This window comes from Spea bombifrons, chromosome 10 (genome assembly GCF_027358695.1).
Source record: "Spea bombifrons isolate aSpeBom1 chromosome 10, aSpeBom1.2.pri, whole genome shotgun sequence".
In the NCBI taxonomy this organism is placed as follows: domain Eukaryota; kingdom Metazoa; phylum Chordata; class Amphibia; order Anura; family Pelobatidae; genus Spea; species Spea bombifrons.
Genome location: NC_071096.1, coordinates 39,686,368 through 39,707,752, shown reverse-complemented (window position 1 = coordinate 39,707,752; position 21,385 = coordinate 39,686,368). Strand labels below are relative to the sequence as shown.

General features: G+C 51.9%; 2 protein-coding genes across 4 annotated transcripts; both read right to left on the bottom strand.

The window, feature by feature from the left end:
- Window positions 1-1,787: 1,787 nt before the first annotated feature.
- On the bottom strand, window positions 1,788-7,763 carry EXOC3L1 (exocyst complex component 3 like 1). Of its 2 annotated transcripts, XM_053448425.1 has the most exons (13): window positions 7,327-7,763; window positions 6,925-7,085; window positions 5,649-5,868; window positions 4,816-5,569; window positions 4,488-4,605; window positions 4,250-4,375; window positions 4,077-4,177; window positions 3,797-3,907; window positions 3,412-3,553; window positions 3,140-3,262; window positions 2,476-2,631; window positions 2,273-2,397; window positions 1,788-2,152 (listed from the first exon to the last, which is right to left on the bottom strand). In XM_053448425.1, exons 1-13 carry the CDS (start codon window positions 7,337-7,339, stop codon window positions 1,966-1,968), a joined length of 2,337 nt encoding a protein of 778 aa, XP_053304400.1. In that variant the 5' UTR covers window positions 7,340-7,763; the 3' UTR covers window positions 1,788-1,965. The 2 variants fall into 2 exon arrangements, with proteins under 2 accessions (XP_053304400.1, XP_053304401.1); XM_053448426.1 differs by lacking the exons at window positions 1,788-2,152; window positions 2,273-2,397; window positions 2,476-2,631 and adding an exon at window positions 2,916-3,023.
- A 582-nt stretch (window positions 7,764-8,345) lies between these two features.
- Window positions 8,346-19,596, bottom strand: LOC128466950 (anillin-like). 2 transcript variants are annotated; one of them, XM_053448423.1, is made up of 25 exons: window positions 19,455-19,596; window positions 18,336-18,380; window positions 18,025-18,246; window positions 17,355-17,422; window positions 16,991-17,045; window positions 16,317-16,453; window positions 16,135-16,239; window positions 14,708-14,819; window positions 14,466-14,552; window positions 14,170-14,363; window positions 13,943-14,034; window positions 13,369-13,498; window positions 12,868-13,003; window positions 12,593-12,766; window positions 12,384-12,510; window positions 12,080-12,128; window positions 11,708-11,761; window positions 10,988-11,017; window positions 10,865-10,886; window positions 10,467-10,576; window positions 10,234-10,287; window positions 9,424-9,510; window positions 9,228-9,335; window positions 8,970-9,142; window positions 8,346-8,753 (listed from the first exon to the last, which is right to left on the bottom strand). In XM_053448423.1, exons 2-25 carry the CDS (start codon window positions 18,367-18,369, stop codon window positions 8,600-8,602), a joined length of 2,514 nt encoding a protein of 837 aa, XP_053304398.1. In that variant the 5' UTR covers window positions 18,370-18,380; window positions 19,455-19,596; the 3' UTR covers window positions 8,346-8,599. The 2 variants fall into 2 exon arrangements, with proteins under 2 accessions (XP_053304398.1, XP_053304399.1); XM_053448424.1 differs by lacking the exon at window positions 10,234-10,287.
- Between the last annotated feature and the right edge of the window lie 1,789 nt (window positions 19,597-21,385).

Here is a 21,385-nt window from a genome sequence, read left to right as displayed (position 1 = left end):
ACCTCTCCGCTGCAGCCCTCCTTGCGCATGTAGCGGCAGTAGCTCGCCCAAACCTGCCCGTTGCTGGTGCAGCTGCCCCCGGTCAGCGTGTGGAAGCGGTCGTAGTTTCCATACTGGTTTGGGACAGCACGGGGTATGCGAGTTGCCTGAAAGCAGGAAGCACTGGTGAGGCTCTCGCGGGGAGGGCTGCAGAGCTGGCACTCTAAGCGGGTTAAGCTCTTACGTGCGGCAGGAACCGTGCGGACGCCTGCTGGTATCCGTCCAGCACAGAGCTGGGGTGGGCTCCTCGTACTGGAATTGTGGGATATAATGGGAGCGGACACACGTCTCCCATTCCTGCTCCACACTGGTGGGTCTCAGAGCTTCTAGGAGGCAGGATGACCTCTGCGGGCCCCTGCGCTCGATGCGGGCCCCGGCGCTCGATGCGGGCCCCGACGCTCGATGCGGGCCCCGACGCTCGATGCGGGCCCCACCGACAGCAGGAAGGGACCCGGCGCTCCATGTTCCGCCCCAGCCAGTAGCGTTCATGGTGCTGGAGCTGCGCCGCATGCATACCACTGACTTCCTGGGAAACGTGGGGGCTGAGGGTCGCAACGGAGGTGGATTTATCGGAGAGGGGCTCCTGTGCTTGGCCCCTGCGGTCCGCGTGCGATGGGTTCATACCTTTACTCCCATGTAATGTCTTAAAAACAGGTTATTCTTCAGCCTAAGCGATAAGTTACCAAATCTCAGTTTTGTACCAGTCTCACATTCAATAAATGAAAACCCAGGAGCGGGCTCGTGCCCTCCGTATTAAATGGGAATCCCGCTCCCCTTCCCGCCGACATTCTGGTCCCACGCGGCGGCACCCATTCTTACAGCGAGGTATGGGCGAGATTCCGGCTTCAGATTCAGGTAAAACGCCTTTGGAATCGATGGATGGGGTTCCAATCATTACTGGCCTTATTAACTCTTCTATTTCGGCCCCAGGGACACGAGAACATTTATCTTTTTGACAGGAGTTGCGAGACGCTTTGTCTGCACAGGTTGGCCACTTTGTCCAGGAGAGGAAATCTAATATAAAGCCCTAACGGCCACGTTGGAAGCCTCCGGCAGAGCTTAAAACTGTCATTAATCAACGGACTTTTACTAGAATTGATAAACAAGAACTGCGAGGATTGACAATTTAAAACCTGGAGCGGAGGGCACTGGCACTGCTGCACAACCTGAATCCCACCACTCGCCCCACACCCTCCGCTCCGGGCCCCTGAAACACCCCACTTCCACGCAGACCGCCGGCCCAATATCTGCCCCCTAAGCCTATTGTATACCAACTCTAGCCCGTTGCCACGCACCGCCGCCTAGGACACAAACCACGCCCATACCATGCCGCCCCCAGACACCACCGGCAGGGCGCTTTATTATGACGTCACGGAGCGCTAAACGCCAGAGACAACTGTTCTTCCTGTGCCGCGTCGCCGTGCAGTAATCTCAGGCTGCTCCCTGATTGGGATGAGACTTCTGCAGAGTGTTCAGCTTCACGCCTGGCTCAGAGCTCTGCGCATAACGGTGCCAGCGCCAACCGCAGAGACGGGGCAGCCGTGCCAGCATGCTGTGCCCTGGCTACCCCTTGCAAATTGAAAAACAAGTCCTTGACCTACTGCCCAAAGACCCAAAACACCAGGTGCTTCATGCCAACAACACGGCGCAGCAGTTACCTGGTACGATTTGGCACACATGAACAACACCTTTCTACGGTGGTAACCTCAATAATCAACCACACAAAAAAATAAAAAGGCACACCGGGGGCAACTCCCATTGGCACGTTTAATGAATGTAGTGACATTAAGACGCCGCGGGTTCAGAAAGCATGAAGGCTTGCACGACTACAGCATAAGACTACAAATGGGGACAGCTGACAGCCCCTTTTGTCTCATTAAGCAAGGGACATGATTTAATGGCCAACGTACAGCCTAGTTTTGGGTGCTAAGCACATGAGCTGGGGTGGAGGCAGAATGGCGGGGCCGGAGCAGGCACAGAGATACTCATGAATACAGCCTGGTAGTCCGGAGGGAGCGGCGGCACCTGCTGATGCATCATGGTCACTATTTCATGGCGGAGATCCTTGGTGACGTCGCCCCGCAATTCCAGGAGTGCAACCACATGGTCATCGCTAGCGGGGAAAAAACAAATATCTACTCATTAAACCAGCTTCTGCCCCCAAAGCCGAACGGGGCAGACAGGACTGGGGGGTCAGGAAGAGGTGCTTCATGCACAGCACGGCATAAGGTACCTTATATCTGGAAATGCTCCCATTAATCTGGAGACTTCTAGACTGAGCAAAGATGGATCCTTCAGAGCAAAGAGTTCTTGAAGAGAGAGGATAAGAGGGCTGCAGAGACTGGACTCCTCTAAACCCTGCACAGAGAAGAAGAGCGCCATAAACATAGCGGCTTGGAAGCCAGTCCGTTCCCACCATGAGCAATGCCCCCTTACCATCCTAGCGAGGGCCGCTCGCAGCATCTCCGCATCAGCAGACATCCTCTCCGCCAGGAGCCGCCGCTCTCCGCCATTCTTGCACAGCAGTTTTCCGTGAAGCAGGGCCTTGACGTACTCAATGACGAGCACCCTCTCTGTCTGAGTCCGCAGGAACTAGGGAGAAGGAGATGGACAGGCGTGCAGGAACAGGGCTTTGACCCGGTGTGGCTGAGCCTACTCACCTGTGGGCCACAGGACGCTGTACTACAACCCTCACGATCCTCAGGCAGAGAGCAAAGCAGCGTCTGCGTGTAAAAGACACACACACCCCTACCTGCCCCAGCGGGACAATAAACTAGATATGGCAATAAGAGAAGCAGCTGCTATTTCACAGACTACCTCCTCCGTCGGGACCTCGTACTCGGCTCCGGATATTTACTTTAACCGTTGCATTCTAAAACGGGGAGCTTGCCATCTCTATCCCCTGCGAGCTTGTAAGCGAGGAAGAGCCTTCATATTCTAACGAACAAGCTCCCTTCCACACAACAGAACACCGCCATTGATTTCTAAGACAAATAAACGTGAAATCCCGCCGCTGGTCTCCGCGGTTACCGTCTCGGGAAATATACACTAAAGAGGGCCGTGCGCTATGCCGAGAACACCCTCTCTGCCAATAACTTACCTGGCAAAGCGGAGGCCGGACTCCGGACAGGTGCTGGCTGAAGCTCTCCACCTTCTCACAGACTTTAAGAGCAATATCCGAACCGAAAAGCCACGGCCGCGACGGGATCTGCTCAAACAGGGGCTGGAACGCACGAGGCAGAGAAATGCCACGTTGGAGACGTGTAGTACATGTAACGGGCGAGAACACGCACACATTTATCTGGATTACTGCACGCGCCCAACCTCACGACAGACACTCCTGCCCAGAGCACATCGTTTCCCTCGCGCTACCTGCATCTCTGTCTGAAGTTCATCCAGGTAAAGGCGGCAGGTCTTCTTCTGCGTTTTGTCCAACGCGCTCCGCAGGCAGGGGGCTGCTCTCCTCGCACCCGGACACACGGGGCTCTCCGGCTGAAGGCAAGATACGGAAGAGCTGGACAAAGGGGGAGTTAGAGCAAAATCAGCAGCCGACAGACACGTTTTACATGATCAGAACACATGGCGTTCCTGCGCCTCCTGTAACCATTGGTGGTCTTCTCAATGACACCCATTCTCCGATACCTGCGCAACATCTGAAGCAACAGAACCCCCAAGCGTAGCGGAAGCAGACGACAAAAAACATGGCGATAATACCGAGCGCGTGTCCGGCTGCACCAGGGCCGGCCGCTGTACGTACCTCAGCAAAACGCAGCCGTTTAGGATGGCGAGTAGGTAGGGTATGTAAAATGCAGGGGCTAACTTGTCTTTCGTATGCTCAGCGCTGTACTTTACGAGTGCCTCTCGCAGCCTGCAAAGGAACGAGATGCAGGTAACCGGCAACAGACAGAAGACTAATGATAAGCATGCTCTGGAGTGAACCAAACCCATCTGTGATGCAGCGGCGCACGCGTCACAAGCCACGCGTAGACTTCAGATCTGTTAACTGCGTTTGGGAAGAAACGCGGATCGGTGCTTACCAGAGCAGGCAGTTCTCCATCTCCTGAACGGCTACAATCCTCACCCTGCTCTCCACACAAGGGCCCAGGGCAGAAGCCAACCGCACGTTCTCAACCAGCATCTGCAACATGGCAACCGGGAGGCATTAGGAACGCGACACAAGACCCGGTCATAGCAGTAACAAGCCTCTCACCTGCATAAGAAGCTGCGGGAGGCTGGAGAGGTAGAATCCTTCCTGGTCTTTATCTGGCTCCTGATCCCTGAACCAGTCGCTATATTCCACTTCCAGCGCTTTGTGCATCCACTGACTCAAGCAGCCCTGAAAAGCAAACAGAGCAGCGATGTCAGCTGTGCGCCACGGACCAGCACTGAACGTAACCGCCAGCCAATGCTAGATCCTGGATTCGTTTCCATAGTCCACCCGCACTGACCCTCACGGCGCGGGCGTATCGGCTCAGCTGCTCTTCCATTAACTCTGGAGGAACGAGAGGCCCCAACTCAGAAAAGTCCACTTCTAGCGATAGATCAGGATGCCCCATTATTTCCTCGCTGGAAGAAAGCAGAGAAGGAACTGATATTCCCCAAACCCATATTTATTACCCATGAAACCCCATTCTGAATGTAAACGTATGGATAACTGATTGACTGGTCAAACAGTCTTTATGAAAGCAGTCTGCGGGTGGGATGTTACATAAATATTATATACTGTGTGTGTGGGGGGGGGGGATTGGCGCTCCCATTTGCAAATATCATTGTCACCTTGGGAAAACAACCAGGATCCAGCGAAGCACACAGTACAGGGCCGGGTGAGCGAGCTCAAGGCTTAGGATCTCACGGAGGTGACCGGCGACGGCTTGGTGACATATCGATGCTACGCTGCGGCTTATTTCATAATGCGGAGGAACACATGGTGTCAGCACAGAGCACACTGCCTGCATTTCCGCCAGCAGCCTTTCTTGCAGTTGCGTGAGATGCCTCACCAAACCGGCAGGAGTGACCTGATCCTCATCCAAGCCGGACGGCAGCAGCCTCTCACGCACCCCCCTCTCCAGAGCCCGGAAGAAGCCGTCCCTCCAGTGCTTGGGCCGTCCTGGGGGCTTCCAGAGCTTCTGCAGAGGACCTCTTGACTCTTCAGCATCCAAATATTCCTCACGTTCGACAACACGGACAGCGGAGACCAAGAGCGTGGGATCGGATAACGCCACGCTTATCGGTGAACCGGCCAACGAGAAAACGACACGACCCAGCTCCCCACTTAGATCTTGAACCCCAGCAAAGAGCTCCTGTACCCAAGCCTCCACTCCCAGCTGTGCAGCCGAAACGGCTCCTTCAGCACCCACTCCGTGCGGGTCGCTTGATAAGGGCCCCTGCACTCCATGCGGCAAGGTCGCTGCTCTGTGCAGTCTGTACAGTACATCATCACGAAGGATTTCAAAGTCACGCAGCTTGGCATGAGCCTCCAGAAGACATCTTCTCTCAATCAAGAGATGCGTCTGGTAAGCCATGTCAGCGACTGTAAAGAGAGAGCAGCCACGCATGAGGCTTTGTGTAACCAGACAGAGGTGTGTGTGCGCGATCAGAGCTAGTCTCACCTGTGCTTAAGCACGGAAGGCTTTGCGTAACCGCAGACAGCTGTACATGCGCCATCGCCAACTGCCGGAGCGGCTCGAAGTTGCTGAGAGTGGCTTGGCTTCCGCCCAAGACGGCGTGAGCTTCGCTCAGACTCTTCTGTATGATGTGTATCTCCGCTAGGGAGGTGCGGAGCTGGACCAGCCCCTGTTCCACTCCGTCCAGATAGGAGCGCACAGCCGACTGAAGAGAGAGGGTTTGTTACAAGCAAAAATCACACAGGCACCAGCATTCAGAAGTTTGGGGTCACTGAGCCGTTGGAGGAAAACAAGGACATTTCTAGCTGTAACAATAACCGCAAGAAGCTTTTCCAACCATCAATTGGCCTTTGAAACTTAAACTTGGATCAGCGAACACAACGGGACACAGGAGCGATGGGAGCGCTAAAGGGCCACAGGAACCCAGGAGCGATGGGAGTGATAAAGGGCCATTGGAACCCAAGAGTGATAAAGGGCCATTGGAACCCAGGAGTGATGGGAGTGATAAAGGGCCATTGGAACCCAGGAGTGATGGGAGTGATAAAGGGCCATTGGAACCCAGGAGTGATGGGAGTGATAAAGGGCCGTTGGAACCCAGGAGTGATAAAGGGCCGTTTTAACCCAGGAGTGATAAAGGGCCATTGGAACCCAGGAGTGATGGGAGTGATAAAGGGCCACAGGAACCCAGGAGCGATGGGAGTGATAAAGGGCCATTGGAACCCAAGAGTGATAAAGGGCCATTGGAACCCAGGAGTGATGGGAGTGATAAAGGGCCATTGGAACCCAGGAGTGATGGGAGTGATAAAGGGCCGTTGGAACACAGGAGTGATAAAGGGCCGTTGGAACCCAGGAGTGATGGGAGTGATAAAGGGCCATTGGAACCCAGGAGTGATGGGAGTGATAAACCACCTCTGTACGCCTATGAATAGATTCCATTAAAACGATTTCAAACATTAACCCTGTGTGCTGTATTCCTGATCCATTCCAAGTTACTTTAAGGGACAAAATGTGCTTTTCTTTCAGAGACGAGGACATTTCGAAGTGACCCCAAACCTTTGAACTGTAGTCTGCATGTAGATACATTTGTAAGAAGAAACGCAGCCACACAGAGCCCAAGTACTGGAAGCTAGGCGTTTTTAACCCTTTACCAAGTCATCTCCAGCCACTTGCATTGTATGTTGCCAATACAGAAAGTTGAGGCTCTTCACAGCTCACTGACCATTATATTTTCATTCAGAAAGATAGAAAGCCGCCAGCTTACCTTTAATCTGGACTGTATGGAGTCATTCCTCTGAGCCTCGCGTCGGCGGTAAAACCCCAGCCGGGACAGCTGATCTGGCTGGCAGAAGACCACTGAAGCCCATTTCAGTGCCCCCCCTCGGGCCAAGCTTTCTGCCTTCTCCAGAGCCAGCAAGTCCACCTCTGTAAGACACAAACATTCATCGAAATGGGCAGCTTAGCCACTAAAAGCTCTCACGCACTGCCGAGACACCCCACAACCACAATAGTAGAACATCCATCGCCTACAATATATGAGCATCATCTATAGTGCCATTACCCAATGCTGCAGAGACACAAGCCCGAGCAAACAGGCAACATGCAAGCAACACATTCAAATACAACAACACTCAGCCAGACGTGCCAAAACTTAGAAGAGGCTCACCTTGCGCACACATGGCAAGCGTCCCTGTGTCCAGGCTGGAACGGGTAAACAACGCGGGCCGGATCCTTGCTGCTAACCGAGATGTGGAGGGCCGCTGGCAGGAAACGGTTTGGGGAATTTCTGCACAGTAATTGTTAACGGCTAGTCCTAACCCCGTTCTGCTCACATGCAGGAGTAACTTTAGATGACAGAAATAACCCAATTCCCAAGAGCAGCGCGTTACCGGACTGGAAGCGGCCCATGGAAGCTCCGCTGCGTGCGCGCAAACACACGAATCTAAAGGAAAGGCAGGAAGGAAACGGGGAGGAGAAAAGCGTGCAGGAAACGCCAGGGACGGCAGACAGATTCCATCCGCAGACCTGAAGCAAAGCTAAATGTCACGGGACTCCTTTTCCGGTCAATGCTGAAAGAACGGGGCAGGAGATTCCATTTTCTTATCTCATCACCAATCAGCTGCCGATCTCACAGGAAGGACCAGCCAAACGTTTAAAGAACGCGGGTATCCGCACATCCAACCCACCTTCAACCACAATGCAACCACAAGCTAGTAAGCGTAGTGTTTAAATGATTTATTTTATAGAAACAGTACACTGATAAAATCAAAGAATCGTGTATATATATATATATTATATACACACACACACACATATATCTATACTCTGATTAGTGTTCTGCAGAATATCATATTACATATATATAAATATAAAAGAACCTGTTCCAAGCAACACCCACAAGAGAACACAAATAACACAAAGCAGTACGTGATGCGTGAGTAAGTGCACCGGCAGCACCCGAGTGATATGTAAGAGGACGGCGTGATATACGTACCAAACGTTTCGTCTGGGTGTCAGGCCTACAAGCTCAGAACCACGCAGGGAAAATCACACCGCATGCCGTGTGAGAGCGTGCGCGCCTCACGCATGCGCAGGACGTAAAACACTCAGTTACAGCTTTCTGTGAATTGTCCATTTGGTGTAAATTAACGTAACAAACCCCAACAAAAAAACAAAACCCCCAAGGCACTTTTGACTTTGTTCGGATTGGGGTGAACCAATTTCACAACGGAAGAGGACAGTCTTAAAAAGGAGACAACAGGACAATTGCTGACCGAGACTTCAACAAGGATTAAGCAGACAAAACAGTTGTCACCCCTCGTGTAGGAAGCAAATAGCACTCTCGGACTTTACATTCTTAAAAGTTTGGTACAAAAGCAGGATAACTACCCAGCAGAACCAATACCCAGAGTAAAAACAAGCGAATCAAGCAGCTGGAATCAGCACTCGGAAGGATTAGGAGGCTGCCCCCCTTGTGAATTCACAAACAGTCTTCCAGGGCTTGTCCTCCACGTGCGAAGATCTACGAGCACCTGGTTCAGACACTCCATCCACTGGTTCCGTTCCTCTTTGGTGTCAGCAGAAAGCCAGTTCCTGAAACAAAAGAAAACCCCCTTCGATGTCACACGCAACAGTCAGCGCTCCCCGTACAGTCCGCGCCCCCCGTACAGAACACAGAGGCTCTGCATGCGACAGAACAGCTCCCACAAAATATAGGCAGGGTAGTCCGCGCATGCGTTAGGCTGGGCTGTTAAATCAGGTTTCTGGCCAACTATTCCCATGCGTCACCGAGAAGGGGATGGCACTCACTTGGTAAAACATAAGGTGTTTCGGCACTGTGTTACCAGCGTGTCCGTGTCGCCTTCCCTCTGTGGCCTCATTGTGACGAGCTCCAGGGTGTGCGGACGGGCACAGGCTTCCCTCTTTGCTGCCTCTATCTTGACACTGGTACAGTTTGCCAGGTTTATCTGTCCCAGAGGCTCCTGGAAACAAAGCATGCAGACACCACCAGCTCGTCAACAAGTCATTTCGGCCGCCAGCAGGAAGTGCGAGGCCACGTTCACTCACCGAGCTGGGCTCCTGGTCAGGATAGGTCCAGAAAGATAAACAGGTTCCCAAAAGTACGCACCAGCGCCTGTGCCAAGCCCCCAAACCACCGACATCCTCAAACGTTGTCTGCAATCATAGGAAAGGGAAGCCAGAATGACGTCTCTGGGCCACTTCGGATACAGCTCGGTAATGGCCAATGAAAGCACGCACTCACCAAAAACCCTCTGTGATGCACCGTCGAATGGCTCTCGCACTGCAACGTCAGATATAAGCTTCCTTCCAGGGGGGACAGAAATGGAACCTGGCAGAGAAATCAGAGTAAGCAATGCATGGAAAGAGCAGGGACATAAATCCCTCTCAGATGTAGAATAAAGCTGGCGACCAGCAGGAAAGGCCAACGGCACGAAAGGCGACGCATGCAGCTTCAGTGCAGTGTGACAGCTCTAGCACAGGGGACATCACTGTGACCAGTGATCAACGGGCCTTTGTCCACGAAACACTAACATCAAAGAAAACATGCTTAAAAAAAATAATTAAAACAGGATAATGAGTTGTCTTTACGAAGATCCCCAAGCAAAAAGCACCAGGTACTTGCAAACGGCACCCTAGATCATGAGGGTTTCTTTGCCTCACCTCTGATCAGAAGCAACAGATAGGACCCAGCGGCATCCTAACGAGCAAGGCGCCCCCCACTTAAGGTCTACCGAGTTAGCACGGGGAGTCTCTGGCAAGCTACTGTAACGTTAATCTGAACGGGATATCCGTATTCCATCGGGTGTGAAACTATTACATCCAAGTAATCCACACAGGACGAGGAGGCGCTGCTGGAAGGATTAGGGGTTTTAACCATCGCAGCAAAGTGCACCCCACACACTCAGTGACAAAGCTCAAACATGAGCGCAGCCAGCGTCGGAGCCAGGGCACAAAGCACCACACTGGTCTTTCAGAGAAAACCACATGGATTAGGGATGCCCGTTAACTCCTAAGCCTACAGAGGAAGGGACAGGAAGAGAAATGTAACAACCTTATCCTGAAAATGATTTCCAAGCAGGCGCCCGACTTTGCCTTCCAATTTCATCTAGAAAGAGATCGGTATTGAAAGGCATGAAGGAAGAGATGGAGGAAAGCAGTTTCGGAGAAGGCATCCGACGGGTTTCACAAAGCTATGATATGTTCAGTGTTAAATTCCCAATTAAGGGAAAGTAGATGTACTCCGTCGGACCAAAGTCCTCGCCAAAAAACCTCACAGTAACTCACCTTTTCTAGGGGGAACCTAAACTTGCCCAGAGATTCCAAGGAAAGTGTGAGAGAGCCAACAAGGAGAAAGTTACTGGATCTCAGATAGCTGCCGAGCGCAGGACTGCAGGCTAAGAGGAAGAAAAAAAAATTAAAAAATAAAAATAGGCGCTGGTACAGGAATCGCTGAAAGATGTACTTGGCTGCGTTCAGCCACGGGAGGTCAGCCTGCACGCATGGGGACCATCCACCTTCCAGAAATAACATTCTGATGGGTCACTTATCTCACACAATTTATACAGCCAGCAAAAGCTCATATACAACACACTCCGTTCATAAAGCAACAGACACCAACTTCCTTCAAAAACCTTGGGAACGGTTCTCCAGGGAAGAGTGAAGCAGAGGATGCATGCGCTTACCTGGAGAGTTCAAGCTGGATTTCTGTGCGTGAAAAAAAAATAAAGCGTAAGCGACAGCCATGACACTTGATACAGACCAGACGAATGCGTGCATGCGTACAGCGACACCATGGGCATACATACCCTGGAGCTCAGCAGTTTCTTCGGTGTGATCTGGAAATGAAAAACAGACCTTTCAACTTAAATGACGTATCCTTGCATAACCCAAAACCGGGAAAAGAAAAAACGTGCGCCAAGCTAGTGACAGGCTCAAATAATACAAATGTATAATACGAGGCCTACCAAACAGGTGTAAGCATGCTGCAAAAACAGTGTATTGGCTGTACAATGTATACAAAAAACAAAAACTGTCTGCGCTTCTCACCCTAATAAAGTTGGCAACAAATATATAAACATTTGAGCCTGTGACTAGCTTAGCGCACCGACATTTCTTCTTTTCCCTGTTTGCACATATTTGAGGTTGTTGGCTCCTCATCAGTCTGGTTGCAGCTTGCTGTCCAGGGGTTAATGGGGAGGAGGTTTAATTGCACCTCCCCCAACACATTAATAAGGTTTTGGTAGCCGTATAAACCGCTTTGCGTGCCCACTATGTAGGAGGTGAGAGTCGGTTCTCACCCTGTTGAGAGTGTGCCTTGACGTGGCGGGTGAGCTTAATTATGCTTTGGCCAATTCATATAACCAAAACCTCTCATTTATATTATGTTTATATATTTGTTGCCAACTTTATTAGGGTAAGAAGCGCAGACAGTTTTTGTATAACCCAAAACCGCCAGCCCCCAACTGTGGGTTAATAGGGACATAGACTAGAGATGGAAACCTGTGGGTCACACAGTAAAAACTTACCTTGGGCTTTAAAGACTTGCGTTTGTCTACAACAGTAAGAGGCCCACCTTGTGCCTGGAGAAGAGAAAACAAATGAGGAACACTATAAAAGGGCCGACGATGTACCCTATGCAGCTGGCGCATGAAAGCCTTTTTATCTTTTGCTTGGACAATCTACCAGCTGATGAGGACATCCTGCAATATACACTCCAACAGGCCATAAAGCGTGAGGGCCACAGAGTAGCTGTCCATGTGCCGGATGGCTGCCCACTTTTACCCAATGCCGTAAATAACCCCAAACACGAGCATTTTGGGCATCATTCTTTACGGTTCCCATAACCCAGGAGCAGCCCAACTCTAAAAACGACTTCAGGTCCGTAAGGGGGAACTCACCAGGCTGTAAACCTCAATCTCTATCCTGAAGTCAGAGGAGGCTTCTTTCCTGCGGTGGGAACAGACAGCGTGAGGAAAGCCAAAAAACACGTACAAGTGACAAGAACTGAGGCTAGGATATTGCCACCATCCGGTGTACGCCATTGTGCCAGAACAGGTCATAAGACCTTGTATTGGCCTCCTTTATCATGTAAAACAAAGCAGTTGACAAAAGAAGACCCCCCCCCATAGCACAGACCCAGCACCCATAGGACCTCACACACAGCATGAGCTTAAATAAAAGACATTTACAGAGCCAACTCACAGCGATACGGTGGTGGGAAACAGGATTGTGTCTCCAGTTTGGGCATCTGCAGCGCTGGCAAGCGGAGTAGCTACAATGTCATGTGCACCATAACGGATAAGTATGAGGAAATAGTGGCTGGGATTCCCTGGAAGGAACGCATGTCATCAGGAGAGATGAAGCAGACATTCAGCATGCAACACTTGCGAACGGACTCCACACTACGTTACCTGCTTCCCGAATGCTGGAGCAAACATAATCCACTTTCAGAGGCAGTCTGATGTCAGAAATCGTGACGGAGCCGTGGCATGGTCTCAGGGTTCGAGGCAGAGATGGAGCCACATCCTCTGACCTTTCAGATCGCAGGTGTCCCAGCTCCTTCAGCAGAGCCTCTCTCTTTTCCACTAAAAACAAACATATCTCTATATCCATTGCAGGATTGAAGAGAACACGCCTGGCTCCCTGGAAAACCCATCGTGGCCATGGCGTGATCGGGGACCCTTACCGGACACAAGCAGCAGGCGCTCCGCTTCGGCCTCCTGCAGGCTCCCCTTGCCGTGTTCAGCATCCACACAGCAGCTCAGTGCCCGGCACGACTGCTCTATAATGCGCTGGAGCGAGGAGACCTCTTTACTCAGGAGCTGGTACAAGAAATACAAAACAAGCCACTTGTAACATGCCGAAAACAGAACTGTGGGAAGACTAACAATACTGAGAAGCCAGCAGACATGCCACATCGTCTAGTAACTTCATTCCATTATTCCATTTAACAACGTAATTTGCTAGTGCCGAAAGTGCCAGAAAGAGGTTAAATAACTAGAGGAATAGAGAACAAAAACAGCGTAAAGAGAGTGCATAGGACCCAACCTGCCTCCAAAGACAGGACTAAAACACACCAAGTCTCCTGTGAGCGCAGGACTGCTAAAACAGAAATGTAATCAAATGTAAATCAGCCGGCTCAAGGGCCGAAGTCAGCCGGCTCAAGGGCCAAAGTCAGCCGGCTCACCTTGATCTTTTCCTTAAGGTCAGCGTCTATGGCTTTTCCCTGCTTAGGTGAAGTTTTTGGGAGCTTTACACGCAGACTGGTGTCGGGTTCCCCCCGTACATTCCTTCTCATGGTACGATATGTATCAATACTGTTGGGTGGAAACAAACGGGAAATGAAAGCCTTTTCTGCCTACACAGGGGTCTTACCCACCACCCCCCTGGGCCCTGACATGCCTGCCAATACAGAAGGGTCTTTCCCATCCCCCTGGGCCCTGACATGCCTGCCAATACAGAAGGGTCTTTCCCACCCCCCTGGGCACCGACATGCCTGCCAATACAGAGGGGTCTCCCCAGCCACAGACAAGCCTGCCAATAAAGAAGGGCAGGGCTGGAGAGCAACCGTTTACTGCTTTGCTCTTGTTTTATTACATTAATTCAGGATTTAATTTAACGGAAATCCGCACTTGCCAAACATTAGTACTGGGTATAAAGGTCATGTGCAGTTACCGACACAAACATTTTCATGGCAGGAACTGCTCAGTACCAATAAAACTAACATGAACAGGTATTAGTAAAGAAACGGCAAATTCTACCTGTACAGGAGACTAGTCTCATCAGCGGCGGAAGGTCTTGGGGTGGCTGGAGATTCTACTAGCAGCTCAGGCAGACTGGAAACAACAGAGTTCTGCAGAAGCGGGGATTAAGGTTTAAAAACGAGCAGACTGGATGGGCCGAGCGGCTCAGATACGATTCTAAACATGAAATGTGCAGCTGGGACACAGAGTGCTGAGGATACACACAGCGTGTTGCAGAGACTCACCAGGGGGCTAATAGCTGCCTGCAAGTCAGCAGACTTGGTGAGCGGTGATAAGAGAGACAAGGGGGGCAAATCCAGGGGGTCTTCTCCTGAGCCGCTGCTGCTGTCCAGCACCCCTTCAAACAGGCGATCAATCAGTTCAGAGTTGTCCATTGTTGCCTGGCCCCTGACCTCCTCCATGCTCTCAGAGCATGACCCTAATGGAATGAGCAGCCAAGAGGTTAAGAGCGTATGGCTGCTCTGTGAAGCAGAGTTTCCGTGGGCCGGTCTAGCCCATGTAAATGTTTTTCACCCATTACCTCCATCGCACCGCTGCAGCTCTGTGTGCTCAGGGGACCGGGACGCTGAATACTCTTGGTTGTGGGACCTGCTCTCCATGCTGCAGTCTAAAACAAGGACAGTCTTGAAGAGAAATATCAGAATAGCCCCCCCCCAGTCTACATTTTATCTGATCTGGGCAAAAACAAAACCTTATGGACGCCCGAACATTTACCTCTAGCCCTTGCCGATTCTGTTCATACAAGGTGTAAGGGCTACTCACCGGAGTCTGGAGTCCTGCGGAGTCTTACTTCCAGAGTAGAAACATAACGCTCTCCAGAGACATCCAGTAACATATCCCTACTCTCAAGAGATGTCACTCCACTGTCAGATCCCTGAACAAAACGGGCAAGAAAGAAAAGCAGGCCGATCGATGATTAAACGAGCGGAAATCTTTCACTCATTCATATCAATACAGGTGCGATCATAAGGACAATGCTATTGAAATCCAACCCAAAAGCAACAGAAAACCCCCCACTAATCACACACGTGACATTTTTCATATTTAAAGATGGGTGAGGATTTTTTCCTTTTTTGGCCCGTGGGTAAAAGCTCCATGTGAAATATTCTGCATTCACTGGCGGCTCGCGCCTTAGACTGCCCCACACCTGCGGAGGACAGACGGAGCGCTAGGACTCAGCTTTTTATGGCGTTATCACGTCGCATTAACAAAAGGTTTCTATTGTCCCGCTATGTGCCCGATACAGCAGTAAAGTCATCGGAGGTAAACTATTTTTTTTAAAAACTGCGGTCTTCAAGGGAAGAGGCAGTATGCGAATGGCGGTCCTGAAGGGGTTAAAGCGGTAACCGTTTTATATATTCCCACCTGGCTGCTCAGGACAAACACACAAACATAAGAGACATTAGGAATAGAGAGGGCATCTATAATCTGGGATATTATATATATGTATTTCAAACCGTGCAACAGGCAAGGGTACGATGGCAGAGCCTCTGAACAACCCCAGCAATGCAGCGGTCAGACGCCGTGCTAACTTTTTACGCAGCGGCCCTTGCTCGGTCTGCCTCCTGGCGTACAATCGCCTCGAGTTACTGGGAGTACTGGCAGGGCAGGGGCAACAGGCGCTACGCATCCAATCTCATTCTGGTGCAAGGTTTAAACATGGTCTTATCGCCATAGCAGCCGACGGGATAGACATAGGTACACAGTGTTCCTTGCGTCATCCACTTCTATCCTGCTGGAAGGCTTACGCTGGAGGGTGAATGTGGCTCTGTAAAGGGGCCCATTCTCACGCTTCCTTTCCCCACTTTTATTCCGCTCTTCCATTGCTGCTCTCTGTTTGGATCCTGGAGAGGAGCACGGCCTGTAAATCACGCCTGCGGAGTACTAACTCTGTAAGAGAGGCAGATCCGCTCCGCGCAGACAGCCCGCTGAAACCAGTGCAGCCACACTGTGTATACACCTAGGGGTTATGGCACACCAGCCCCCCCACCACCACCACCACCACGGAAACCAGTACAGCCATGTTATTTACTCCGAAGTGCGGGGCACACCAGGTCACCCAGTGAGACCACGTTATACATGTACATACATACACCCCGAAGTGTATGTGCAGCCATGCTATATACACCCGAGTGTGGGATGCATTGGTAATGTCACAGTCCAGTTGAAGCGTCAGTCATTACTCTCACCACAGAGACGAGTTCCTCGCTCCTCTTTTGTCTCATGGACTCTGCTCTCCATGGGTTAGTTCGATCTACCACCGCACACACCATAGCGAGCTCCTCGTCGCGTTCCTGGGGAAGCGAAAAGACACGTGGGGCTGAGAAAGCGTCCGTTAGGGCCCTCGCTCATATATGTATAGCTTCCTTACCTTGCGGAGGCGACGGACTGTTTCAAAACTGGACACTTTGTCCTTCTGCAGAGGGTTGAGGGTGCTGTGTGCAAGAGGACCACCTTCCACGGTCGGATTCCATTCAAATTTCTCCAACATAGAGCCCACACTTTGCCCTAAGGATACCGAGAAACATGCGCTACTTCTGTGCATGAACTTTAACGGGGGAGCCAACGCCGACGGCCATTCACCGAGAAGTATTACTATACTGAGACGACAGTGGGGTGCATGGAACAGCCTTCCAGCAGAAGTGGTAGAGGTTAATACAGTGTAGGCTTTCTGGTATAAGATATATATGATAGAAGGTCAGGGACTACAGGAAGTATTCAGAAATTGTTCAGACTAGATGAGCCAAATGTTTCTTACCTGCCAACGCATTCTATGTAACCAAGTTAGTTCCATTTCACGCGAGGCAAACGGAAGAACACAAATGGCGTCCGAGAGGAGACTCTCTCAGGGCTCTTAACGCCAGAGCGCGTTTCTTCCGGCTGCCGTCACGTCTGATCCCCAGTAAGGAATCGCTACTAACTCATTTGCCAAATACAGTAAGAAATCACAAGGCCGCACTTTGGACGCCTGTATTTCGCCCGATATAGGGACGCTAGGGAGGACGGGGCAAAGGCGCGATGGAGGAAGTCAAGTTTAGGCCGTACCCGTTATCTTTTCCGCCTCCTTTTTCTGTTCTGGATCTGCAAAGACGGAGAAATCCTGCCAGGAAGGAAGAGGTTTGTGTGAGAAGCGAACACCACGTCGTCCTACTTGTAAAAAGCAAACTCGGAGAAGCCGTACGCTTTGCCTTCGGGAGAGCGCCTCCACACAACATAACTAAACAGCACGTCTACAGCCAAACAGCCACTTCCCAGACACCGCGCCATGCATGGCGGACACTGCCTGCTCTTCGGGAAGGCACCCGACAACAACAGGAACAGCACAAACTATACCCAAGCGGCAGGATGCCGGCTGCCGCTTCTTTACTCTTCCCCGCGTCACAGATGCCCAGGGCATGCGCAAACTCACCTTCATATCACCCGTACAGGACTTCTCGCCAGCCACATCGGAATCGCCTTCAGAGGATGGAGCAGCATCTGTTCCACAGAACACACAGGATCAGAGAACCTGCAGCGCGTGACCAGCCTTTCATAATAACAGACTCAGGAGCCACAAACACCACCGCTAAACAACTTGTTTCCCGTCCGTGGCCCTGCGATAATTTGTAAATCCCCCGACCCAGCCCACATTATTAGGAGGGAGATGATTTAATGGGGAGGAATAATGCTGCACATCCTAAGAATAGGAAGTAGTGATGGCTGATCTGTACCACACACACACACACACACACACACACACTAAAATAAGGACGCCTGGAAGAGCGTCAGATCCACTATTATATAACGGGAATGCCCACCTCCGGCTTACTAAACAGCATTTACCTCCCAGTGACTTTGGAGGTCATGTAGCAAAGCTGTATTATCACCACAGCACCCACACAAACGGCCCTTCGGATTGGGCAGCGGGTGCTACGCGTGTAATTCGCCTGAAAGCAGGGCCCTGGCAGGCAACGGGGAGATAGCCAGCTTGTTCCCATTCCCGTCAAACTGTTACGTCCCGTTCATCCGTTGTACAGCGCTATGGAATATGATGGCACCATATAACACAATAACGTCCCTCACGAGAGGGATCGGAGTACCTGTCCTGCTGACCTCCCTCAGCATCTGAATTCTGGACCTCACGGACGGTATGGCCGGCGTATCGGGTTTAATTTCATGTTCGGTTATCCGTAGCAGAGTCGACCACTTTGTGTCGGACGGGGCAGCGGCTTCCTCGAGCAGAAGAGGATCGCAGTTCTCCGAGCCGCCTTCGGGCTCCGTAAGCCGCCGCTTTCTGGGAGATTCTATGCCAGAATCTTGGCCTAAGGGAAGAAAACACTCAACGTATTGCTGGTCTGAGAGAGACAGGGAGCCAGTGGCCGGCACAGACACGCGGCAAAGTATGACTTACACAGGCGCTTCAGAGGCTGCCGTCTGCTCTCCATTCTTCTTTATTCTGACAGGAAACAAAACGTCCGGCATCAGATCAAACACCTGCCGCCCGGCAGCCACTTCAGTAACGCACACAGGAGGAAGCAAAACCTATTACCCCCTCACCTGACGTAATAAAACCCAGCAACGTCCCAGTGACCCCAGCAAAGGATCCACCCGTGACTTGCACCATACTCCGCTGCCTTCACTGGCGGACTTATAGCCCACCCTGTTGGACTTACACGCCCCCCCTCGCTGCCTCCACTGCACTTACATGCCCCCCGCCTCCACTGCACATACCACCCCCCCTGCCTCCACTGCACATACAACCCCCCCTCTGCCTCCACTGCACATACAACCCCCCACCTCCACTTTTTGCCCCCCGTCTCCACTAGGGGACCCACTTTTTGCACCCCCGTCTCCACTAGGGGACCCACTTTTTTCGCCCCCCGTCTCCACTAGGGGACCCACTTCTTGCCCCCCCTGTCTCCACCAGGGGACCTACATTTTGCCTCCCCTGTCTCCACTAGGGGACCCACTTTTTGCCCCCCCGCTGTCTCCACTAGGGGACCCACTTTTTGCCCCCCCCGCTGTCTCCAGTAGGGGACCCACTTCTTGCCCCCCCCCGCTGTCTCCACTAGGGGACCCACTTCTTGCCCCCCCCCCGCTGTCTCCACTAGGGGACCCACTTCTTGCCCCCCCCCGCTGTCTCCACTAGGGGACCCACTTCTCCCCCCCGCTGTCTCCACTAGGGGACCCACTTCTCGCCCCCCCCCGCTGTCTCCACTAGGGGACCCACTTCTTGACCCCCCCCCGCTGTCTCCACTAGGGGACCCACTTCTTGACCCCCCCCCCGCTGTCTCCACTAGGGGACCCACTTCTTGACCCCCCCCCGCTGTCTCCACTAGGGGACCCACTTCTTGACCTCCCCCGCTGTCTCCACTAGGGGACCCACTTCTTGACCCCCCCCGCTGTCTCCACTAGGGGACCCACTTTTTGCCCGAGCCCGCTCGATGTCTCCACTGGGGGGAACCCACGCTCTTCGCTGCCTTCAACGGCCAGCGTACCAATAACTTAACAGAAGCCTAATATCCCGTACCCGGTAACGGCTATGCAGAACCAGCGACTTTACACTCAGTTCGTCTCGCGCTCTGCTCTCGGAAAAACAGGCAATTCCTGTCAAATTCGGCGCCCGTTCTATGCGTCAGCGCGACCCGCCAATCACATTCCATCAGACCCCGCCCCTCATGGATCCTCACGCATACGTTCCCTGAGTTTCGCGCGGGAAAGTGCCGTGTATCTGTGAGAGCGGGAACCCCAGGGCCCCGGAATACTTGCGTGTACCTCATAATATCACCGTATATCGCGGACCCTGTGCCATTATATAATATCACATTATATATTATCACCCTATAGTGTGCCCCTGTGCAGTGTGTTATATAATATCACCCTATAGTGTGCCCCTGTGCAGTGTTATATAATATCACCGTATAAAGCGCCACTTTGTGATGTGTTATATATCACTCTATAGAGCACCCCCTGCGACGTGTTATACGATATCACCGTATAGAGCACCGCTTTGCGATGCATTATATAATATCACCCTATAGCATACCCCTGTACGATGCTTTATATAATATCGCCATGTATCACCATATAACGGCCCCGGTGCAATATGTTATATCATTGTATAGTGCGGCCAAGGTGCGATGCGTTATATAATATCCGGTGGCCCTGTGCAATGTGTTATATCGCATGTATAATAACAGCGTGTAGTGTGCCCAATGCGATATATATGTTACCATGTGACACAGCTCCTGTGCGATGTAATATCATCATATAACGTGTCCCCTGTGCGATGCGTAATATAACGTGTTATATCACCGTATGGGGTGCCCCATGTGATGTTATAAAATATCACAGTATAGCGCAGCCCCTGATCAGCCTGTGTATATGCAATAACGTCACTGGAGAGTATATATAGCCCAGGACCGGCCAATGGATAATACATATCACATTAATGAAATGTGGTGTAACGCCTGCAAGTGACCCGACCCCCAGACAGACGGACGGCAAACCGTTTCATCGGCTTCTATATTTATTCAAATTTGATATAAATGGCCGTGGCTCCCCTTCCACGTAAATTGTCTCTTTTCTGTATCGTTAGTCTCCGTTATGAATCTTAAGCTTTATTTATCAGCTTTTGGTGAGCGGGCGCTACTAACCGTGCTGCCTTGTCCCCGGGGCGAGAGAGAGAAGGTCCCCGTCACAATCTCCTCATTCCTCTGGCCGTGCTGCCTTGTCCCCGGGGCGAGAGAGAGAAGGTCCCCGTCACAATCTGCTCATCCCTCTGGCCGTGCTGCCTTGTCCCCGGGGTGAGAGAGAGAAGGTCCCCGTCACAATCTCCTCATTCCTCTGGCCGTGCTGCCTTGTCCCCGGGGTGAGAGAGAGAAGGTCCCCGTCACAATCTCCTCATTCCTCTGGCCGTGCTGCCTTGTCCCCGGGGCGAGAGAGAGAAGGTCCCCGTCACAATCTCCTCATTCCTCTGGCCGTGCTGCCTTGTCCCGGGGGGAGAGAGAAAAGGTCCCCGTCACAATCTCCTCATTCCTCTGGCCGTGCTGCCTTGTCCCCGGGGTGTGAGAGAGAAGGTCCCCGTCACAATCTCCTCATCCCTCTGGCCGTGCTGCCTTGTCCCCGGGGCGAGAGAGAGAAGGTCCCCGTCACAATCTCCTCATTGCTCTGGCCGTGCTGCCTTGTCCCGGGGGGAGAGAGAGAAGGTCCCCGTCACAATCTCCTCATTGCTCTGGCCGTGCTGCCTTGTCCCCGGGGCGAGAGAGAGAGAAGGTCCCCGTCACAATCTCCTCATCCCTCTGGCCACGTTTGGCCAAAAACAGGAAGGTCGTTTCTTATATCAAATTCTTGTGACTTTTTACATTTCAATCGTGGTGGGATTTTTTTGCCCAGTCTGGGCTTATTCACAGCATGATTTAACGTCCGCTTACGGCCGGAGCCCGGACCACCGATGGAGCC

Excerpts from the sequence above, each read along its gene's own strand:
- EXOC3L1 (XM_053448425.1), bottom strand. Across the intron at positions 5,869-6,924 it reads CCATACAGTCCAGATTAAAG|TCGGCTGTGCGCTCCTATCT; the intron begins GTAAGCTGGCGG and ends CTCTCTCTTCAG. Across the intron at positions 3,908-4,076 it reads ATGGAGAACTGCCTGCTCTG|GCTGCGAGAGGCACTCGTAA; the intron begins GTAAGCACCGAT and ends GTTCCTTTGCAG.
- LOC128466950 (XM_053448423.1), bottom strand. The coding sequence starts at position 18,369 with ATGGAGAGCAGACGGCAGCCTCTGAAGCGCCTGT. Across the intron at positions 14,035-14,169 it reads AGGCAGCTATTAGCCCCCTG|AACTCTGTTGTTTCCAGTCT; the intron begins GTGAGTCTCTGC and ends CCGCTTCTGCAG. Across the intron at positions 12,129-12,383 it reads TTTCCCACCACCGTATCGCT|GAAAGAAGCCTCCTCTGACT; the intron begins GTGAGTTGGCTC and ends TTCCCACCGCAG.